Source organism: Triticum urartu, chromosome 6A (genome assembly GCF_056163025.1).
Source record: "Triticum urartu cultivar PI428250 chromosome 6A, HENAU_Tu73, whole genome shotgun sequence".
Taxonomy (NCBI): domain Eukaryota; kingdom Viridiplantae; phylum Streptophyta; class Magnoliopsida; order Poales; family Poaceae; genus Triticum; species Triticum urartu.
The window spans coordinates 225,744,936-225,768,204 of record NC_141878.1 but is presented as its reverse complement, the minus strand read 5'-3'; the positions used below and the strand labels follow the sequence as shown (position 1 = coordinate 225,768,204).

The following is a 23,269-nucleotide window of genomic DNA, read 5'->3' as shown; positions in this document are numbered from 1 at the left end:
GATGGCGGTTGCATTCAAGAACCACAAGATTCGTGAATGGGCCAAGTACGTCAAGGGAGGAAGGAAGACTCCAGTATTTGAGGGAACACTAGAGAAGCAAAGTGCTCATTGGGATGATTTCGTGAAATTCAAGGATTCAGAATTATCTAAGGAACGATCCAGAATAAACAAGGCCAATGCCGCAAAAAAGGATAAGTTCCATAAGCTGGGGCCAGGTGGCTATGCGGTGGGAATGCCTAAGTGGGATAAGTCTGAGAAAGAGATGCTGGATGCAGGTGTCACTCCAGAAACATTGAGCTGGCCCCCAGGTGCAGGACTTGGTTCTATGTGCATGGGGGGCACTACTAGGGAAAAGCCTACCAGCAGCGAGGGTTTTGGGCCTATCAATAGCGCGGGCACCGGCGCTACTAATAAGGCGCTACAGCTAACGTATAGCAGTAGCACCGGTTGTCCCACGCTACTGCTATACATGAATAGCTGTAGTGCTCTTTGGGAAAGGGCGCTACTGATATTATCTGCAGCGCTGTTTGCTGGGACGCGCTACTGACAATGCGGCGCTACTGCTAAATTTCCCCCCTCGCTACTACTAGTTTATTTATTAGTTTTTTTCCTGCATATTTGTTTTGTATTTGTTTTGTATTTGAATAGGCTTTATACAATAATCTTTAGCATATCATACACATACAAATGTAATCATAGCATATACATACAATTAGTCTCATCAAATCATGTCATCATCGTAATCATCATCCAACACAAAGTGGTCTCTCGTCATCATCTCGAAAATAGCGATACAAGTCTCGAATGATATGCAAATACATCGTCATCCATCTAAACAATGATATACGCGAGAAGAGCTATCACTTTGAGAACATGAGTTCATATCCCTCTTTCGCATTAGCGTGAACCTCTAAACTAACTACTGCCTGTCGCTCAGAAACCGGAAGGGCCTGACACTCCGGCCACTTGTCGTATATATACTCCTGGCATAGCACTTCTTCGCCATCTATGATCTATGCACCTGCATCATCACATGAGTCGATGATATGCAACATATATAGTTGAGCAACAGAAAGAGACAGACTTGGCAAAAATAAAAACAACATATCATAAGCATAAATAACAAAGTTCATCGTACCCCAAAATGCCCTAACTAGAGTGATTTTCGCTAGTCGAGGAGGAGGACGGTTTAATTACATCACAAATAAAGTTTCACCGTGCATAACTCAAAGTTTTGTCATACAGAAAGTATGGACTAAACGGACACATTGTCATATATGGACAATCACTCCAACATGTCGTTCCATCCATCCAAGTCAGGGAGATAGTCCCCGAGCCTAGTGAAAGGCTTCAGGTCGAGACGCTGAGAGGCTATCCATGTTCGGACGTCTTCCCACGACATTTGTCCTTCTCCGTAGAACATCCATGTTTTTCCGACGACCTCCTTCATGATGATTTGGGCAAGTTCGCGCTGGATGTTATAGAACTCAGCTCGAAGTCGATGATCCTCGATATCTCCTATGTCCTTTGCCCATTGCAGAATATGGGCATCGCCGGAAGAAGGTGCCATGCGAAGGTTCTGGTGATCCCGTCTGTACTCCAGCATGTGGTGTAGGACATAGAATCCATCATTAAGAGAATCGTCCGGTTGCTGGATGCAGCAGAAGTTGGTCTTATGGCTGAAGGCGACCCTGCCACCCCTCATCTTCTTGTCCCTGACCTCTCCACCCAGTGATTGGTAGTGATACATAGCACTGTCGAGAACATCCTTGATGTGGGTGTAATCCTTTTTGTGAATATTCTTCGACGTGTCCAAGTAAAGAGCGTGGGAGAATTAGGGGTAGAGGATGATGAGGATGGCGTGCTCGCCGCTGCGCAAAATAAGTCCTCAAATTAATTAGCCTCCACCGTGCAAATGAATGATTGAAATCGAAGGAAGGATAGCAGCACGGATGACTTACACGGGATGATAAGGCATGAGAATCGCCCCCTTGTCCTTATTGGTGAGCATGAAACTGACGATGTAATCCCTCGCGTATTCACGGTGATTTGCATAGACTCCCAAGAAGCCCTCGTGCATGTAGTACGGGCCAGCAACACAGATATGAGATATCTGCTCAACCCCGATGATGTAGTTCATGTGCAAGGCATAAAGGCAGACAAACGTAAAATCCAGCTTCTTCACGTGAAACATGTCGAATATGTAATCGAATCGGAGGAAGAAATTATCCGCGGGGAAGCTGTCGACGTACGACATTTGCCGCGGAACGCTAGTCGAGCTGCTCCCCGCCAAGAAGTCAGCAAGGGGAAAGTCCGCTGCATCTTTTTTTGGATTTTGCCTGGTCCAATTGAAAACGATCGGAACCAAGGTAGTAGAAATATCTAAAGCCACCTGTTTTGCGGCAGCTGCCGCTGTTGCGACTGTCTCAGTTGATTTCTTCTCAACCGCAATCTCAACCCTCTTGTCGATGTTTTCTTCATTTAACCTCTGTCTTTCCTTTCTCTCCTCCGTGGTATCACGGTAGTACTTCTTCCACATGGCGCCGTCTCCGACACCGTGCACGCGTCCATACGACAGTCTAGTATCCACCGGTTGTTGTTTCAATATGTTCAACGCCCGGTTGAATGGAGTGTCCCACTTGGGCCTCGCCAATGCCTCAGACGGCGAGTCGCTTTCGGCCGCAATCCTGTGCTACTCTCTCTGCAAAAGGCACAATGATCGTTTACAAATATGACTAACGTGTGTAGTCGAATTGATCAGAAACTAAAATTACCAGCAGTCTCATGAACTCCGTAATGACCGGTGTTGTCTCGTAAACCTTTTTCACTGGGTCCCAACGGTGTCGGGCCCTGAGGACGTCACGCTCCTGCGGGACGGTGAACTCCGCCAAGGGGTCTGGGATGCCCAGACTCACGGCTTTCGCGTCCTCCTTGGCCCATTTGGACCTCTTTCCGCCGTAACCACGGCTTCCGAGGTGGTGGCTCCCAATGTTCCTCTCTTGAAGCCCCTTCATGTACTTAGACTTTTTTTGGCATCTTCGGCCTCGCAAGCCTCCTTGAATATTTGAAACTGCTCTTCCGTGATTGTCGGATTATGCTTTACAATCTCGGAGTAGGGTTCCTTCTTGTCGATGATCCTTGCTTTCACTCGATTTTTCCAGGCGGCCAACGCGTCGCTAAACTTGGTCATGGCGTGTTTGTTTATCTTCTTCATTGTCGGGTCCTCATCTGGATCTTTATAATCCTTCTCATTCCGGCCCGGGAACAAGAATATCTGGTGAAACTTCTTTAGGAGGGAGCTCCTCATATTTTCTATCTTCTGTAGTTTCTCATCGTTGATGGTGGCGGTTGTCCGTACGATGCAGCCTATTAGATTGTCGTAGCATCGACGCGCTTCCTCGGGCGTCGTTGGCTCAAAATTGCTGTCGTCCACCTCCGTGACCACCACTCTAGTAGTCCTGAGTTTGTTAGGAACCCGTTGCCTCTTTGCTTTCGGTTCTACACCGGCTCCGCTCCCCGAGGCAGCGCCGGTCTCAGTCTCAGCGCCGGTCTCGATGCCGGTCTCAGTCTGAGCGCCGGTCTCAGTCTCAGCACCGGTCTGCGTGTCGGTCTCAGTCCCCGATGCCACCGGTGGGCCCAGCAATAACATCGGTTGATCATCAGTAAGGCTAAAAAATTCGTCTGCCGCCCGGTAGGCGTCGTCGCAATCACCAGAACCATGTCCTTCATCGTTGCTAGCCATGTTTCCTATGATTAAATCTAGTCAATTAATTCTAGACCTAATAAAATGAATAATGACATAAAAGGCCTATTGTTTTGTAGGAATGTTGACTCCTTCCTGGTGCGGCAAATCACGGGCACTCGATATGTCCTAGTTTGTAGCACAAGTCATGCCGAAATTCACGGAAAATTTCGGCATGAGCTTTGCTAAAAAGTGGACAAATCGAGAACCTGAAATTTGCCGGAAAAGAAATGAATCAACATTCCGGCAAAACATAGGCCACTAAGCATCATTCCCTGCAAACAGTGTCCAAATATACACGAGCAACCACATGTGCAAACAGTGTAGAAGAAAATTCATTTAACTACTAATAGAACAAAATTCAGTTAACTTTAGTGCTCTATAATGATGAAAGGAAAAAAATTCAATTAACTACTAATTTCATTCATTTAGGTTATTCATTTAACATCACCTAATTAACCTACTGTACCAATACTACTAGCAGCACTACTAACCTAATTAACCTAGCAAAACTCTAGTGCCCTAACTGAAAAACATCTAATTAACATCTAATTTTTTCTCTAAAATACAGAGAGAGATGAGTGAGGGGGAGGGGTGGGGGACTTACAGAGAGGGGAGAGACGGTGGCGGGGAGGTGCTCGGTGACGGAGGCAGGGGCGGAGAGGGCGGGCTCGGGCACGGGCAAGGGCGGTCCTAGGCGGGCTCGGGAGGCGGTGAGGTGGAGGGCGCCAACGGTGACGTGGAGGGCGGCCTTGGGCGGCGGCTGTGAGGCTGAGGGCGGCCTCGGGCGGCGGCGGTGAGGCTGAGGGCGGCCTCGGGCGGCGGCGGTGAGGCTGAGGGCGGCCTCGGGCGGCGGCGGTGAGGAGACGGCGGCGAGGGCGAGGGATGATTTGGGGAAGAATTGGTGGCCGGGGGGCGGGGTGGGGGAAACCGATGTTTAAGTGAAACGTAACAGTAGCGCGTTCCCGGAAACGCGCTATAGCTAAGTTAGCTATAGCGCGTTTACTGAAACCCGCTACTGCTATTCCTTTCTCCTTTTTCCCTTTTTTCTTTTATTTTTCTTTACATTTTATTTTTTCCCTTTCTCCTTTTTCTATTTCTTTCATTTTCATTTACTTTTCTACTTGTTTTTCACTTTATTTTATTTCCGTTAGCAGCTGCGCTTTACACGTAAGCATGCTGCAGCTAAGGAGATTAGCAGTAGCGCTGGGCCATTATACGCGCTACTGCTAGGTTGGGCTAGCCATGTGCGCCCAGTTCAAACGTAGCAGCAGCGCTTTTCGCTAGTACGCGCTACTGCTAAAGTCATAGCAGTAGCGCGGTTTATTTACGCGCGCTGCTACTAAGTAGCAGCAGCGCTTGATTTTGTACAGCGCTATTGGTAAAATTCTGTGTATAGGCTTTTCCCTAGTAGTGGGGAGTTGGACCCGAAGACAGGCAAAGTTTCGAAGAAGGCATGTCTGGACGGAGCCGAAGATAAGCTACTTGTTGCAATAGAAGAGGCTCGATCGGGGTTGTTCGAGCCCAACAGAGAGAACGACGAGTTTACGCGTGCCCTGAGAAATCCTGAACACCCGGGAATAACACGAGGCATGGGCGCTATTCCATGGTATGAGGGGTTTTCGGACTAGAACGCCGACTACAGAACCCGTGCGAGAAAGAATATTGCGGAGGAGAAGAAGAGGAAGATGGAGGAGGAGCAGAGGAAGATAGACTATGAACGCCTTCAAGGCCTAGAATCAGCGCACGCGGACTTGGCAGTCAAATTCCAGCGGCAGCAGGAGCAGATCGACTCACTTGGCCAGCAAAGGGGGTCTCAGCAGCTAGCGGATGATCCACCAATGGATAGCACCGTCCCATCCATGCCAAGAAGCAGCGTGGGTTCCGCCCCGGACGACGCATTGCTGGATAGCTACCCAGTGGATGACATCATGGAGAACACTAACTGTGAGCTACACTTTAAAATGAAGAACATATCCATGAAGGTGGCGGACGCCCTTGCTTTTACAAATCCCCACGAGGCAACCTTCCATTGCAACCCAATTCTAGCGGGCTATGCTCGTGTCTTGGTTGATGAGGTGGTGGACCAATATTCGGGGCTAGAGCTTGACATTTCTGGAGGTGACGATGAGCCCACACTAGGAGAGGCCAACCATCGTATCATCCTATCGAGAAAGGATTGCATCATCTTTCGAAGGCCACCGACACCGCGTCATCCGACTCCTCGTCGCAGTCCGCCACCGAGTCAGCAGACTCCCGCTCCTCCAAGTCCACCAACGCGTCAGGCCACTCCTCCTCCAAGTCTGGCACAGCTTCAGGCCACTCCTCCTCCTCCAAGTCTAGCAAAGCGTCAGGCCACTCCTCCTCCAAGTACGGCACAGCTTCAGGCCACTCCTCCTCCAAGTCCGGCACAGCTTCAGGCCACTCCTCCTCCTCCAACTCGGCCACGTCAGCCGTCTTCGCCGCCTCAGCAATCACGGAAGAGAGCCGCCTCAGCTATGGTGCGTAGTGGTACAAGTCGAGGTAGTACTGGAGGTACAGGCGGAGGCAAGCGATTTCAATATGGTCGAAGCCTCGCGCCTCTTCCGCAGAGGCCTTACGACAAGTCCGAGGAGGAAAACATAGCCATATCGAAGGCCGAGGTGGAAGCCCATTTTGCACCGAAACCGTCACCACCGCCAAGGGAAAAAGTGCATGTGGAAAAGATTGACCACTTCATTCGTATGGCTAGACCACCAGCTCCCAAGCCTGTTGACACAGACTATGAGCGCCACATCAAGAAATTAAATCGAGCACGTCTACAGAAAGAGGTGAGCTCGAGCTCGAGCAAATCAGCTGGCAAAAGGAGCGATAAAACTGTTCCCTAGCTGGGAGAACAGGCGGCGCAATCAATCCCCCCGCTTGTTGTGCCAACAACACATGAGAGTAGGCGCGCCCAATATTATTGTGGGCAAATCATTAACGTTCCCGGGGTGGGCGATGTGGTAATAACCGAGGATCATATTGCGCAGGCTGAATCGATCGGGATCACTGTTGGACAACTCCTCGATATCGAGCCCATGTCTCCGACTAGAGAGGAGGAAATAAAACGGAAATATGCCCGGGGCCAACCTTTGCTCGAGCCAGAGGAGGTCAATAAGCTCCCAACGAGAATGTATGAATTGCATCAATGGTACATGGACATTACCAAGATTTCCAATCGAGAGTCCCTCATGGTGAATGTCAACAAGGAGCATTACTACCATGAGAAAGCTGTGACCATTGAGTATTCAGAACTATTTCAGCTATACAATAAAGACACACTCGACAAATCTATCGTCAGTTGCTATTGTTTGTAAGTGATTTCTTTCTGTAATTTAAGTCTCAAGCTAGCTGTACTGATCATTTTGATCAATCATTACCTGTAATTATCCTCACTATATTCTTTTCTGTGGTATTATGCAGGATGAAGATTTATGAAATGAAAAAAGGTGGACGCTATGGCATTGGGTTCGTTGACCCAAATACCATTAATGAATACACATGGAAAATAGATCCATATCACGAAAAAAGTGTAGAGGAAAGCATGCTACAGTTCTTCAAGGAACTCAAATACAATGAAGATATACTACTTCCTTACAACTTCCAGTGAGTCACACTGTCTTGTACTACAAATTCTGTTTTTCCCTACTAGCTATAGCTACATGTTTTTGCTTACATATGCCCGCTTAATTAATACATGCAAACGTGTGTGCATGCAGATTTCACTGGATCTTGTTAATCATTAAAGTTGATGAAGGAACAGTTGAAGTACTAGATTCACTACTTAAGAAAGCAAGTGCCATCGTGAAGGGGATAGTCAACAGGTAATTTCAATCATTATTAACTATATCTCGGCCTATTTAATTAGTTCGTCATTTCCTGATAACAACTATTTAATAACCCATTTATTCATTTTTTTTGTCGGCAGGCAGGGCTTGGGCAAAGTTCATCAGGGCCACTCCAGGCCCATGGAAACAAAATCTGAAATGGTATCGACCCAAGGTAAGTAATTAAGTAGTACTAGCTAGCTGCCATCTCTTTAATTATCATGCTTGATTAATTATTATTTGATCAAATTCCATTCTCGTAAAGGCCCTGAAGCAGGCGCCGGGGAATGATATATGTGCATACTACGTTTGCGAGAACATTCCCATGATGGCGTCCGAAAGGAGCAAATCTCAAAGACAGGAGTGGATACGATATCGATTGTCAGAACACTATTCATAATTTTTACACCATTATCGATATCTAGTCACACAACTAATACACATGCATATTGATCTCCTTCTTAATAGTTCAAAGAGGTGCGGGACAAGCTCCTAGCACAGGACCGCATAGAAGCAATTCAAGAGGAAATAGCGGATTTTTGCTCGACCAGGTCATAGATCCCAAAGGAGAATACTATTACCCGCTACCGCCCCCATGAACCACTTCCAATTGTTATCGTGCTCCGAAGGCACCAATTAGCTAGGCTAATGCCACTGGCTCCGAAGGCACCAATTAGGAGAAATTGTATATATATATATACATGTGTGTATATATGTGTGAATTAATTAATGGTGGTTGTGAGACATTCGATGATATATATATATATATATATTATGATCGGTTCTACTAGAAATTCTATTTATATATATGCATAACGTGTACAATATGTAGTATCGTAAAATACCAGCAAACGAAAAATAATTAAATGGAAAACACAAAATTAAATGAAAAAGAAATCATAAACCCAAACCCCCCCCCCCCCAACATTTTAATACCGGTTGGTGACACCAACCGGTACTAAAGGGCTCCCTGCCCCCGAAGCTGGCTCGTGCCACGTGGTTGCCCTTTAGCACCGGTTCGTGCTGAACCGGTACTAAAGGGGGGGCCTTTAGTGCCTACATTTTAGCGCCGGTTACCAAACCGGCACTAAAGGGCCTTACGAACCGGTGCTATTGCCCGGTTCTACACTAGTGCCAGGAAGCAGTGAAGAAACAAAAATCTCAAGCGAATGAAGAAACTGGTGGAGGCAACTAGAGTATAAAAGAAAATAAGGGTTCAGCCAGGTTCCCCGGGGAAGTCTACCGGGCAGGGGCCTCCATTTCCCCGGCAGGAGTTGTTGCCGGGTCACGAGCCTCATCCTCTGTTGGGGTGGGCTCGGCAGCCTTGTGCACCGTCTCTGCCGCGGAGAATTCCATGACGACCTCTTCGGCTTGAGCAGCAGAGGAGGCATGCCCCTTCGGGTGGGGCTCGCCCTGCGTAGACTCACCACCTCCTCCATGCGGGGGGGAGCGCTGCCTCCATCATCTCTGGCAAGCGGGGCCAAGTCTCCGCTCCCAGGTCGGGGGCTGGGGGCTCAGCACGAGGTCTTCTGCATCCTTCCCTGCCGAAGCAGGGCCCTCTGCGCCCTCCAGCGACCCGAGGCGCCGGAGCCTCTTCCGGGAATGATGAATGAGGGTCTCCGTGTCCTCCTCCACTTACCTACCGGTAGCGACAAAAATGAGAGGTTAGTCAGCCAAAGCTTTCAAATCTGCATAAGGAGATGCCTGCCACAAAGAGAAACCCTCCGTACTCTTCCGCGATGAGCATGGTGTTAAAGTGAAACTCCATGGGAGGAGAAGACTCCCGTCCTCTCTTCAGAGGCGGAAGGGTGGAACTGTTAGGTATGATAGCACTGTTTGCTATCATATTAGTGGATAATGACTACTTTGCCATTGTGGTGACCCCTTAATCTATAAAAGGAGTCCCATGGCACCCGTAGGAGGGGTTAGAAGGTTAGAAAGTTGATGAACCCATACCACCATATGTGTGTAGTGACTACAGCCCTACGGCAACCCCTGCCGGGCAAGTGTACTGCGTTCCACCATCCTCATTCGACCATCAGTCCACCAAAGCAGGAGTAGGGTCTTATGCCTCGCGGTAGCCCAAACCTGGGTAAATCGCTTGTGTGCTCTCTGTCGTGCTGTCGTGCGCTGGTCTGCTCTTCGTGCAACGCGACGTCCCCCTGCCGAACCAGCAAGGGGCCTCCTGGTCCCATAGGTGGTCGTGGATATCTCGCGAGACTCTTTTTCAAAGTCTGCTCCACATCCATAGATATTGCACTTACATGTTCAGGTAGATATGTTGGGTTATGTCAAGTACTTTTTTAGTCTCTGCTTTGTAAATCTTGTGAATTTTCAATTGCCAGATGTCTGGGACAAATCTGAAGGAAGAAGTTCAGAAGTGTGATTCGGTGATATATTGACCTTGCTGCAGAAGAAGGTATGCATTATTGTACACAAAAGTTTGTATCAACATATTTTCATGTATGCAATGACAGTCCTTGCTATTCTAGGGCCTGAGGGGTCTCTATGATAGGAACTGTAGATTGTTAAACCATAACAACAATATCTTTCATAGGTATGACAAAGGGTCAGAAGTTTAAGCAGAAATTCTTCAGCGGCATGCTTGTATTGCATCGTCAAAGTTGTTTGCATGCAAATCTTAGTTTGAACCAGAATCAAGGTTGGATTCAAAAGCACCAAAAAATACACATTCCCAAATATCTGGTTTTGCTACAATTGTACTAACTATGCTCCAATAATTTTTTCTGCATTTTTTCCTTGATGCCAAATTTTCAGGGTGTCTATTTGATTCATATTTCAGTAAAGCAATCAGCATGTTGGTCTGACCACTTGACATACCTTTGTTTTGCAGGAGGGTTAGAAGATTGTGAGTTAGATGTATCATCAACGTGGTGGTGAGCATATTGGGAGATGATGAAGTGATTGGTGTGTATGAAGATCCTAACTGCATTTTTAAACTAAAATCTTTGTATTTTTGGTCCTTGCCTGTATGTATGGAAAAAGCACTTCTGAGTCCATTTGATTACAACTATGAATTTCTTGTTTGAAATGTTGAGTTTTAAAACCCAAGTCTTATGGTCTATACTTTGTTATGGAGAGAAAGCAAACCAGATGATGGTTGCGACTAATCGTACATTCCTACTATGTTTGCGACAATAGCATGTTGGTGCTATGTATTCTCTGTTTCTCTTGTTGCATCAATGTTTTGAGCACCGGTCCCTTCTGTCTGGTTGGCGTAAGTGTTTTGAGAACTGGTCCTTTTTTCTGGTTACAGGGAGAGAGAGAGGGAGGGAGAGATGTTAGACGTGATTATTATTGTGCAACTAAAATATGTTGTTGTTGTTGTTGTGTAGATGAGAGAGAGAGTTGTGTTGTATTGTTTGCTCATGTATTTATTTGATACAATGTGAACAACCGCATGGGTTTGTGGAGTGAGGGGAACACTGGTTCATTCGGGACTATCTATGTATTTTGGTTCACCGGAAGAAGCACCACTGATGTAATGTGGTAAGCTCACAAATTGATATTCGTGAAGATAAGGTATGCACCAACGCTATTTTTAGTTCACATGTTGATGTTCTTAAGGTATGCACCAATGCTATTTTTAATTCAGATCAGTTTTTTAATTTCTAATTGTCATGTGAAGTGTTGTCAGGTTGTCAAAATGATGCATTCATGCTAAGGAGGTTACTGGAAAGGGTGAAGGTTGAGTCATCAGTTGTCTTGAAGCCTTAACTATTGATGCTCCTGGCGAAAAAGTTATAGTCATTATGTTTTGCAAAAAAGATGAAGATAATAATAGATGTTCATATATTATATTTTATGCTGATGGCTTAACTGATTCATGTGCAGTTGATGTTAACCAAGTTGGAATAGAAATATAATATTTTTGTTATCTCTACTCCTAATAGAGCAGCCTTGTACTCTTTTCGTCTGGTTTTATTTCCTCCCACCTCCTATGATCATGCTGGTTTTGCTCCCTCCACCAACAACCAAAATGATTGGCTCGACCCAATGCCCCTCCCCCGGTTTGATAATTCTTGTACGATAAATAACATGAAAAGAAACACACCGCGTTATTTTACAAAATTATTACGAGTGTCATGATTTGTTTCTTTTTTAGGGGGACATGATTTGTTTCCTAATATTACGAAGAGGGAAAAACTGCAACCCAGAAATTTCGCATCCGCTTCAGTTCTCAAATCAGTAGGCAACTTTCCCAAACCACTTTGTGTTCCAAAAGAAATTGGATCCATCTTCTATTCTACAGTGTGGTGCTGGCCCATTGTTCTACAACGCATCTCCATTGATTGTTGGCGTCATTCCCTGTCTCCCTGCTTTGAAGGCGACCAAACCGTGGCCAACGGCGGCGGCGACCTCAGTTGACGACGGTAGGGCACCATCGCCGTGAGACCTTCTGGCGGCGCTAAACCTGAGAATAGTTTGTAATCCAGACTAAAACCAGCCCAATCCATACGTGTATAAGTCTAGTAACCAAACCAGATTAGACCAATCAGCAAGGGGTGCAGTCCAAACCAATCCAAACTGTACATATTTTCAATCCAAACCCATCCAGACCATTCTTTATATACAGTTTGTACTCCGAAGTTTCAAACCATGGGCGTATCCAGTGTCTACTTACTGCCATAAGAGAGGCGTCGGGCGGGTGGTTAGCTGCTGTTGCATGCCTACTAATTTCCATCGCTGTTGTTCTTAAAATACGCGACCAACGAAACATGCATGCGTGCAGGTGGATTCTAAAGCTAGCCACGCACTCACAAACGGATTCACCATAGTACCTACAACAAATGGATTCACCATGCTCACAAATGCGTGACCGGAAGCCTTAAACCCCTTAAATGCCCGGGCGGACGGCTCGGTCCAAAAAATCTAAGGACGTGACAGACGCGAGTGACACAGATCTGTAGGCGGAGCTGCAGGCAATTGTCGATTCATTTCTATTGGAGGCGGAGGGGGAGGCCAACCGCCGTATCGAGACGGAGCAGGAAGCGGACATCGACGAGATGCTTGCCTTTATGAATGAGGAGGAGGAGCTGGAGCCCATCTACGTATACCAGGCGCCCGACACAGAGGTGGTGGACATCTTCGACAACGAAGCATAAACTAGTGTGGTTTGCGTAGTACGTAGGATTTCGTTTGTATACTTTGTATGGATCTAAGGTATAAAATATGAGGTACTCTTTTTTTTCGGATTGAAATATGAGATACTCGGATGCATTAGAAAATTATATGGTGTGACCGGTCAGTCGGTCACTCCCCGCGGACGCGCAGGTCTGCGCGCGTTTGAGGGGCGTCATTTAGTGTCCGCCGCTGTAGATGCTCGGTCAAACATCCCAAACCCGCCTCATACGACCGGGCGGGCCACCCGGTCACAAATTTTTGACCCAGACGGGTGCCTCAAACGGGCCTTAAACGCCCAGGCTGATCGGCACCCCTCATATCCAGCCCAATTATGGAGCGGATATGGGGGCGCTTGGGCGCGTCCATCACGTAGGACTGACGATGGGGGTCCCACGCGGACTCGCCCGAAAACCTGGCGGTCCGACGGACGCCTCCTCCGTCGCTGCGGTGTGAACGGCACGTGCCGCCACTCCAGCTTGCCGCGCGAGGCCAAATCCGGCTATTTAAGCCGGCCGGCGTCCCGCAACCCTAGCCCATCCACCTCCTCTGTCTCCGCGCCGCCACCCGAACCCGTTCGCCTCCTCTCCCCCGCTCTCCCACGCTCTCCGGCATCGTCATGGTCCGGCGGCTGGTCACCACGTACACTATGCTCACGCCGGAGCACCGGAGGCAGATCGTGGAGGAGATCTAGGTAAGGCGCGTGCCCACATCACTGCCAAGCTTCCTTTGGACTCGCCAGAGCCGGAAGAGGAGGAGGGAGAGCTGCCGTCGGAGCCGATGAAGATGGCGGATCCGGAGGAGGACGAGGCGGAGCAACCTGCTCCGGGGCTCAACATGGTTCATCATCGCCCAAGCCGCGGAAATGATGGAGCAGCAGGCCATCCTGGAGTCCATCCAAGATGAGGCATATGTGGAGGCTCACCGGCAGTTCCTTCGGTGGGAGCAAGTGGCGCCCGACGCGTTTTTTGCCAAACTCGATGTGGAGATAGAGGAGGAGAATGCCAAAGCAGGACCCAGGCAAGGAGATTGTCGACATCTCCGACGAGGAGTGACTAGATAATCTATGTAGTACGTACTTCCTGCGTTCCAAAATATAAGTATTTTTAGAGATTTCAATAGAAACTATATATGGATGTATATATAGACATATTTTAGAGTGTACATTTACTTATTTTGCTTTATATGTAGTCCGTAATGAAATCTCTAAAATGACTTATATTTAGGAACGAAGGAAGTAGGTTATAGCGTTTTCATACTTTTGTGGATTAAGAATTTAGTATGAGATGTCCGAATGCAGTTGTGCTAATTTGAAGAGCGTTCGGTCACTGTCCGTGGATATTTGAGGGGTTATATTTATCATATACGAAGATGCTTTAAGCCGGTACGTGGTCTACACACAGCCGTCAGCCCGCCTCCCTGATATTTCTGGTGCACCACCCGAGCCCATGGATGGTAGTTTGGGTTCTGCCACGCCGCCGTATCCGCGGTCTGAGCAGTAACGACGAGAAGACGTTGCCATTACGTGCGGAGCCGTGAGGAGGTAAAGCTAGTGGCTGATTTGGTTCTCAGTCCATGGGGTGAAATAGTTTGGGATTGTTTGGTCTGTGACTAGACCGAACCAAACCAAACCAATAATAATAGGAAAAATCCAAATCAAACCAACTTACATTAGGGACTCAGCCCGTTTTATCCAAACCAAAAGAGTCCAATAGGAAAACTGATCCAGAACTGGAGTCTGAGTCCAAACCATTCCCAGGTCTAGGCGGCGCACCCATCATTAGCGGGAGAACGACAACTTTATGGTTGAACAGAAGATGGGCTGACTCCAGCGAAGTTGAACCGTTGAGCGCGACTGCGGAAGCGATTGCATGCCTTGTAAGCCATAGATGTTCATATGATCTTGAATTAGCTGCTTTTTGGTTTCACCAATCATCGATTTGGGTCGTGATCCGCTCATCGAGACATCGACCCTTGTTGTGCCCGCCTCGTTCCCGACCCTCGATCCGGGTCAGGAAACGCACAAACGACCATCGAACCCGGCTACTATGGGTTCTCCAATCCCTAGCCTCTCATTTCCTCCCACACGCCGTCTCGCCTCTCTTTGCCCCATATCGATGGCGCCTCGGTGTTGCGGCGGCGTCGAGTGCCTATATCGTCCTAATCTCCTCAAGCCAGGGCCTCGCGCACACCAGCGCCTGCCCCATCGGGAGCGACCTGCCCACTCACATGCGCGGCGAGCGCGCCGCCGTCGCCCGGTCGCCGACGTCCTGATCCACTACGCCGTGACCATCTTCATCGTCGACCCCGCCTTCGCCGCCAGGGCAACGGGTCCTTCCTATCGCTCCATGGCCTCGCGGCCGAGGTGCCTGGTGCGTCCTTTTGCCGCCTTCCACACCAGCGGCGTGGACAGGGTGGTGTGTACCGGTTCTAGATGTGGTCGACGCCGACGAGTACCGGGTACATGGTACGGGCTCTCCTCGTCGTGATCTGATCTTGATGCTACTTGCTCGATGTATGATGTTTGTTGCCTGTGTTTACATGGTACAGTGATTGATGCTTTGCTTTTGGCCATGGATGCAATTGGGAACTCATTCAATGAGTTGAGTTGAGGCTACAGGTATAGATGATGGTGCGGATGGGAAGGGTTGCAAGCTGACGTGCGTGCTAGCTGTCATTGCAGGGACTTTTTATTTTTCTGATAGTTCAGTGTCTTCTAATGATTCTGATAGTGCTATTTGCCACGCATACACCATGTTTCTCTATTGTAATATGATGACCTATTTACATGCGACTCAGAGAGAAACTGCCTTGCATGTACACACTTGCTACAAACTGATGTATTGAACTTTCAAGGATTTTGATTGGTCGCCGAAATAACCTATTCTCCTTTCATATAATATTTCTAACGGAGATAATTATTTCCTTTTTTGTTTTAGGTTTTCAACATCACGAACTTCGTACTTATGGAGTGGAGCTACCAAAATATCTAGGAGGTAAAATCACTATATACATATTGTTTTCCCACGGCTGCATTAGGAGACGCGCATCGGCTCACCGAAGTAAACTTATGTATTCCTGCTTTTCTGTGTGGACTTCTATAGGCTTACTGAAGTACATCTTGTTTATTCTTTCCAGAAATTAACTCCTTGATCTTTGAAATTGTCAATCTCCATATCACATAGAAGGTGCTCAGTGCAATGCAATTGTCCATCTCTATATCACACAGAAGTGAGCCTTTTTGAAGTTGTTTTATGAAATAAGGCTTGTATAAGGTCTGGTCTTTCGGGTATACAATCCTTCCTTAAGAATACTATACTTGCAGGAGAATAACATTTATTATAGGATGCCACTTTGTAAGCTCCCATTCAGAAAAGTATACAATAGCACATTTGAAAGATGAGCATTGGCAGCTCTTCTAAATCTGTGTTTTCCATTAATGAACTACTTAATTTAATCAATAGGCTCACGTCAGTTGCCATGCTAACTGAAAATCTATATGATCTCTTCCACGTAGTATGTCAAATGATGCGACTGTCAACCGAAAGTTCTAAATTGCTGGGGTAATTGGACCTTATTATACCAATGGAACCAATGGCCGCATTATACGATGCGACAATTTCCCACTTTCCAATCCAGTATTTCTTTCAACTATAACTAATTGTCTCCAATACTTCAGTTCAATTCAGAAGTCATGATATGTATTTTCTATTCTGATTTCCAAATAATTACTTAAAAGGAATTCCGATACATGCAACAGAATTCATTCATAATTCAATTGTGAGATGCTATTCGGAGATGATCAGAATAATCCCTGAATTCAATTTCTTTATTAAACAAAACTGTTGGATGTTGGAACTTATCTATATGTATACAAGTGTTTTGAATGAAAATAAGGGTGAAATGCAGGACATCCAAGGAATCGGTTGAATATTGGAGCGAATAATTAGTTGTAGAAATAAATTTCTTCCTATTGTGGCAGCTGCAATTTTTTTTATTGTCCATCAGTTGTAATTACGACTATAAAGAGCTAGGAAAGTTTATTGTCGACCAGCTCTGATTACGGCAATCTACATAATTTTTTCATACAGAATGAGTTATTTTAATTTCCACTGTTGGGTCAGTAAGTTATCTTTTTTATTTCAAATTGTATCGCAGCACAGTCATAGGCCACATGCGGTGTACACGTTGTCAATTACAATGATATTTTGATCAATATCTCTATATCTAAGTTTGTTGTACGTAGCAGTTGTAAGATATAGGAGTTCGTGAAGGAATTTAAAAATTAAAGGAAGCACCTATTGGTTCAAGTCAGAAAACTTCACTTTATTAAATCTAGCATCCAATATGCACTAAGTTTATTTTTCACTTTGTAGTTGATCCAACTATATTCATTATCTATACATCATTATTAGATTTTAGTAAGCCTTCATCCATTTTTCCCATGTCGGATTGCTTTTGCTACATTTACTTTGGCCATACAATGGCAATCGATTCAGTCACAAGTGAGCACAGTGAAAGAGACGCGAAAATCTATCTGAAGCATTTATTTGAATGGCTTGGGAATCCAAAATCTGAATAGTTTAGAGAAACACACCTGTACACATTAGTGTGTGTTACCGGCAAATGAGAAGCATATAGTAAGGTAAAGAAATAAGTGGACCAAGATAAACAGGAGAGAAGGTAGAACCATGTTGTCTTGTTTGTAGGGTATGAACTATAAGATTTGATTATGAGAAAATAGGACAAGTGAAGGAAAAGAATGAAGTGAAACAAATACAATTAGAGGCACATTTTTTTGTTGTCCCGTGGAAAGGCATGGGCATTAAGCTATTACTTCTTGAATATTATCTTGGGGTGCCATGGGAATCCTCAAGTTTATCCTTTTGCTAATCCTTATTCCTTCATCCATCGTAAAGTCACCCAAAACAAGAAAACTGCAATCACACAAAACTTAACACAACCTTCGTGAGATTCGTTAGTATAAGAAAGCAAATCACTACTATAAGTACTGTTGCAAACCCATTCATATTTTATTCTTGCATTATATCTACTGTATTCTAACTTTTCTATGAAAAAAAAATCTTCAAATAAAACCATAGAATCATCAAAACAAGCACACAACGCAAAGAAAATAGAATCTGTCAAAAACAGAACGATCAGTAGCAATCTGGAGATTTCGAATACTTTTGTAATTCCAAAAATTCTAAAAACTTAGGACAACGTGAGAAATTTGTATATTAATCTTCTTAAAAAACAATCAGTATTTTATCTCATTTCTGTTAAAAATGAAAATTATTTTTCTAGGCGCAAAAGTTTCTGTTTTTCAGCAAGATCAAATCAATTATCACCCCACATAATCCTAAAGGCTCTACTTGGCACAAACACTAATTAAAATACAAAAAAAGCATAACAATATCATAATTGTGCAAACACTCAAGAACAGAAAGAAAAAGACAAAAATAAATTTTATTCATTGGGTTGCCTTCCAACAAGCGCTATTGTTTTATGCCCCTAGCTAGGTATAATGCAAAGAATCTAAGTATTGTCATCTTTGTTTCTAGATCCATATGATGCCCTCATGATTTATTCATATGGTGGCTTAATTCTAGTTCTAGGGAAGTGTTCCATACCCTTCCTTAGTGGAAACTGAAATTTAATATTGCCTTCTTTGATATCAATCACGGCATCAATAGAACGTAAAAACGGTCTACCAAGAATAATTGGACAACACGGATTGCTATCAATATCAAGAACAATAAAAAATCTATGGGCACATTATTACTATTTGCAAGAATAAGAACATCACTAATTCTTCCCATAGGCTTTTTAGTAGTAGAATCCGCCAAGTGCAAATTTAGAGAACACTCTTCAATATAGGTAAGACCAAGCACATCACATAAAGATTTAGAAATTGTAGAAACACTAGCACCCAAATTACATAAAGCAAAACACTCATAATTTTTAATCTTGACTTTGATAGTAGGTTCCCATTAATCATGCATTTTTCTAGGAATTGAAATCTCTAATTTCAACTTTTCTTCAAAAGCTTTCATCATAGCATCAACAATATGTTTAGTAAAAACTTTATTTTGTTCATAAGCATGGGGTGAATTTATCATGGATTGCAACAAAGAAATACAATCAATCAAAGAGGAACTATCATAATTAAAGTCTTTGTAATCCAAAAGAGTGGGCACATCACTAGTTAAAGTCTTGACCTCTTCAAACCCACATTTATCAATTTTCTCAACAAGATTTTCACCCTCCGAATTATCGAGACGCCTTCTAGCTAAAGTTGACTCTTCCTCAATCCCTTTATCATCAATCTTAATTTTACTAAATAAAGAATCAATAGAAGAAACACCAATCACTTTAAGATCTTTATCACTTTTATCTTCTAACGAGATTGGTTTAGCGGGCATTTGATTTACTAGGGTAGCTTGAGCATCGGTTATTTTGCTAGCAAACTTTCAGCAAAAGCATAGTTAGATTGGAGATTGCAAACTTCTCTACTAATATCATCAAGTTGTTTTGTTATAGCATCTAGCACAATGGAGTGCTCCTTAAGTTCTTCGATAAAATATTTATTGTGCTCAAATTGTGTAGTCATATATTACTTAGTACTTTTCTCAGTTTCAAGCAAAATATTGGGGTACAGAACATCATAATATTTTCGTTGAGGCATCATGACTACGCAATCAAGAACGCACGAAAAAAAAACAGATCCGGCAAGAAAACGACGAACGAAAAAAAGGGCGAATAAAACGACAATTTTTTGTGAAGTGAGGGAGAGGAAAACGAGAGGCAAATGGCAAATAATGAAAATTGCGAGGAGATGAGATTTGTGATTAGGAACCTGGTAGATGTTGGTGATGTCTCCCTGACAACATCGACAGAAATTCCTTTTGATGTTGGCTTGAACTACGTCGGTATTTCCCCAAAGAGAAAGGGATGATGCAACACAACAACGGTAGGTATTTCCCTCAGTGATGAGACCAAGATTATCAAACCAGTAAGAGAACCATGCAACACTACGTGAACAGCACCTGCACACAAATAACAAATACTCGCAACCTGATGTATTAAAGGGGTTGTCAATCCCTTTCGGGTAACGGCGCCAGAAATTGGCAAGTAGACGGGATAAAAATTGTAGTAGATTGATAAATGCAAATAAAATTCAGCGAGATATTTTTTTGGATTAATAGATCTGAAAATAAAAGCAAATAAAAATAGATCGTGAAGGCAAATATAATAAAGAAGAGACTCGGGGGCCGTAGATTTCACTAGTGGCTTCTCTCGAGAAAAATAGCAAACGGTGGGTAAATGAATTACTGTTGGGCAATTGATAGAACTTCAAATAATCATGACGATAACTAGGCAATGATCATTATATAAGCATCACGTCCAAGATTTGTAGACCAACTCTTGCCTGCATCTACTACTATTACTCCACACATCAACCGCTATCCAGCATGCATCTAGTGTATTAAGTTCATGGAGAAACGAGATAATGCAATAAGAACAATGACATGATGTAGACAAGATCTATTTATGTAGAAATACACCCATCTTGTTATCCTTAATAGCAACGATACACACGTGTCGGTTCCCCTTTTGTCACTGGGATCAAACACCGTAAGATCGAACCCATCACAAAACAACTCTTCCCATTGCAAGATAAATAGATCAAGTTGGCCAAAAAAACCCAAATATCGGAGAAGAAATACAAGGCTATAAGCAATCATGCATATAAGAGATTGAAAGACTCAAATAACTTTCATGGATAAAAACATAGATCTGATCCCAACAAACACACCGCAAAAAGAATTACATGATATGGATCTCCAAGAAACCATTATATTGAGAATCAAACGAGAGAGAGGAAAACCCTCTAACTACTAACTACGGACACGAAGGTCTACAAAAGACTACCCGCGCATCATCGGAGAGGCATCAATGGACATGATGAACCCCTTCGTGATTGTGTCTAGATTGGGTCTGGTGTTTCTGGAACTTGTGGCGGCTGGAATTGATTTTCGTCGACTCCCCTAGGGTTTCTGGATTATTGGGGTATTTATAGAGCAAAGAGGTAGTGCGGGAGGCCACCGAGGTGGGCACAACCCACCAGGGCACGCCTGGGCCTTCAGGAGCGCCCTGGTGTGTTGTGCTCACCTCGGGCTCCCTCTTTGGTACTTCTTTGGCCCACCGGATGTCTTCTGGTCCCAAAAAAATCCACAAAAACTTTCGCTGTGTTTGGACTCCGTTAGGTATTGATTTCCTGCGATGTAAAAAACATGCATAAAATAGCAACTGGCACTGGGCACTATGTCAATAGGTTAGTACCAAAAAATGATATAAAATGACTATAAAATGATTGCAAAACATCGAAGAATGATAATATAATAGCATGGAACAATCAAAATTAATAGATACGCTGGAGATGTATCAGTACGCCACACCCCTCTTGATGAACATGACCCCCATTTTGAATGTAGGCGCTCCAACACAAGTTTGTTTCCCCCGTTTTGCGGTATGCCACACCCCTCCCGATCAACAGCACCCCATTTCCACCGTAGGAGCTCGAACACAAGTCCGTTTCCTCCATTTTGCGGTAGGCCAGACCCTTCTTGATGAACAGGACCCCGTTTCGACCGTATGGGGTCGAACACAAGGCCGTTTTCGTCCTTTTGCAGTACGCTAGACCCCGTTCCGGCTGGTCCGTCCAAGCCAGTTTGTCTCCCATTGAACACGACCCACTCTGACCCAGTCTGTTGCCTCCCGATGAACAGGACGCGTTTCGACCCAGTCACTTGGCCCCCGGTGAACACGGCGTTATTTCCACTGTTTCGACCCAGCCGGTTAGCTGAAGATGAACAGGACAATGTCGCTGCCGTCCGTTGCCTCTCCATGTACACGAGCCCTGGCCGTCCGTATGCGTGAGTACGCGTTTCATGACCCTGCTCGTATGTACGTACGTGGCCGTATTTTTTGGTGTGTGGCTGTATGTACGTGTACACAGTTTAGACGGGATAGCCTGAGCTGCTACGTGGGGGGCTCTACTATGACATGTGTCGCTACTTACTAGGCCACGGTTCATCATTGTAGAGCGACCGATCGATCAGTATGTACGTACACGTTCGCGGCAAGACAGACAACGGGTGGGTCCCAACTATCAGGGATGATAAGGACGCACTTCCATGCATGCGAAGATATAGCTGTTGGGTCCCAACAGTTAGGGGGAAATCATTTTTTTGCCGGTAATTAGGACGCATTTCCTTGCGTGCGAAGATGTATCTGGTGGGTCCCAACTGTTAGGAGGGAGAAAACCTTATTTTTCAGGGTAAAAAGGATGCAGTTGCATGCATGCATCCATGGGTGTGGCGCGTCCCCACTATCAGCCTCTCAAGTACCGTCATCTTCCGATGACTCTCGTTTGTTGACCACATTGACCACACCATGCCGAGCGCAATAAGGCCGGTGGATGACGGCGAGGCCCCAGACTAGAACGAACCAGAGATGGGGAAGATGCAGTAGTGGAGTCGTAGATGGAGAGGAGTGAGAAACTTAACTGGTCCGGGTGCGCGACGGCACTGCCGCCCACGGGAGACAGGAGCAAGAACAGAGGTTGAAGAAGCAGCACGCTGTTGGATTAACATCCAACGGTTCAGCTGCTAGAATCATTTGTAGATTAAGTTGACATATCCCTGCGTATGCCTCAGCTTAGTAGGCCCACAAGTCAGCCATCAAATCTGTTGGGTCCCAGCTGTCATCGAGAGGAATAGTTTTTTCGCATAACAAGGAGACACTTCCTTCCATGCGAAGATACAGCCAGTGGGTTCTAGCTGTCAGGGGGAGGAAACATTTTTTCAGCTTAATAAGCAGGAACTTTCCTTGCATGCGACCATGGACCTCGTGGGTCCCAGCTGTCAGGCTCTCCACATACAGTCCTCTTCCGATGACTCTCATTTGTTGACCATGCCGCGCCGAGCGCGGCGAGGTGGTGGACGACGGCGAGGCCCCGGACGGGAACGACCCGGAGATGGAAAAATGCGGCAGTGGAGTCGCAGATTGAGAGGAGTATAAGGGTTATAACTAGTTCTGGTGCGGCGTGGGGCTGCAGTCGGTGGAGAATAACAAGAGGTGTGGAGGGGTGGAGGGATAGCCTGGCTAGCGGTGGGTTAGCGCTTCTAAGGCTGGAGTAGGCGGTCCCGGTGATGCTGGAGGAAGAATACAAGAGATTGAAAGTGCATGACGGCCGTTGGATATAAATCGAATGGTTGTGGATGTCAGAATCATTTGTTGACTAAGTTGACAATGCCTTACGTAGGCTTCGACTATTGGCCCACATGTTAGCCTGCAAAAATGTGGCATATATTTAACCCATGTTTTCTAGAATTTACAGTCCATTTGCTGGGCTGCGTGAACAAATAATTTCGCATCAATGCGGCCCATTTAATATTTCATAAGAAATCCCAGCCCATTTGCACTTTTTTGTAATACACGGACTAGCTGGGCTTGTTCTATATATAATGTT

At 45.3% G+C, this 23,269-nt stretch overlaps 1 protein-coding gene across 11 annotated transcripts; it reads left to right on the top strand.

The window, feature by feature from the left end:
- Nucleotides 1-14,260: 14,260 nt before the first annotated feature.
- Nucleotides 14,261-18,615, top strand: LOC125512414 (uncharacterized). Of its 11 annotated transcripts, none has more exons than XR_007285382.2 (4): nucleotides 14,931-15,199; nucleotides 15,283-15,352; nucleotides 15,672-15,728; nucleotides 16,642-18,615. XR_007285382.2 is itself a non-coding variant. In XM_048677509.2 (3 exons), the coding sequence occupies exons 1-3, from the start codon at nucleotides 14,781-14,783 to the stop codon at nucleotides 16,676-16,678; spliced, it is 513 nt and encodes a 170-aa protein (XP_048533466.2). In that variant the 5' UTR covers nucleotides 14,618-14,780; the 3' UTR covers nucleotides 16,679-17,949. The 11 variants fall into 11 exon arrangements, 1 of the variants encoding a protein (XP_048533466.2); XR_007285381.2 differs by having other exon boundaries at nucleotides 15,283-15,392; nucleotides 16,642-16,656; XR_007285379.2 differs by lacking the exon at nucleotides 16,642-18,615 and adding an exon at nucleotides 15,871-16,189.
- Nucleotides 18,616-23,269: the final 4,654 nt, after the last annotated feature.

Excerpts from the sequence above, each read along its gene's own strand:
- LOC125512414 (XM_048677509.2), top strand. The coding sequence starts at position 14,781 with ATGGGTTCTCCAATCCCTAGCCTCTCATTTCCTCCCACACGCCGTCTC. Across the intron at positions 15,200-15,671 it reads CGACGAGTACCGGGTACATG|GTTTTCAACATCACGAACTT; the intron begins GTACGGGCTCTC and ends TTTTTGTTTTAG. Across the intron at positions 15,729-16,641 it reads GCTACCAAAATATCTAGGAG|GACATCCAAGGAATCGGTTG; the intron begins GTAAAATCACTA and ends GGTGAAATGCAG.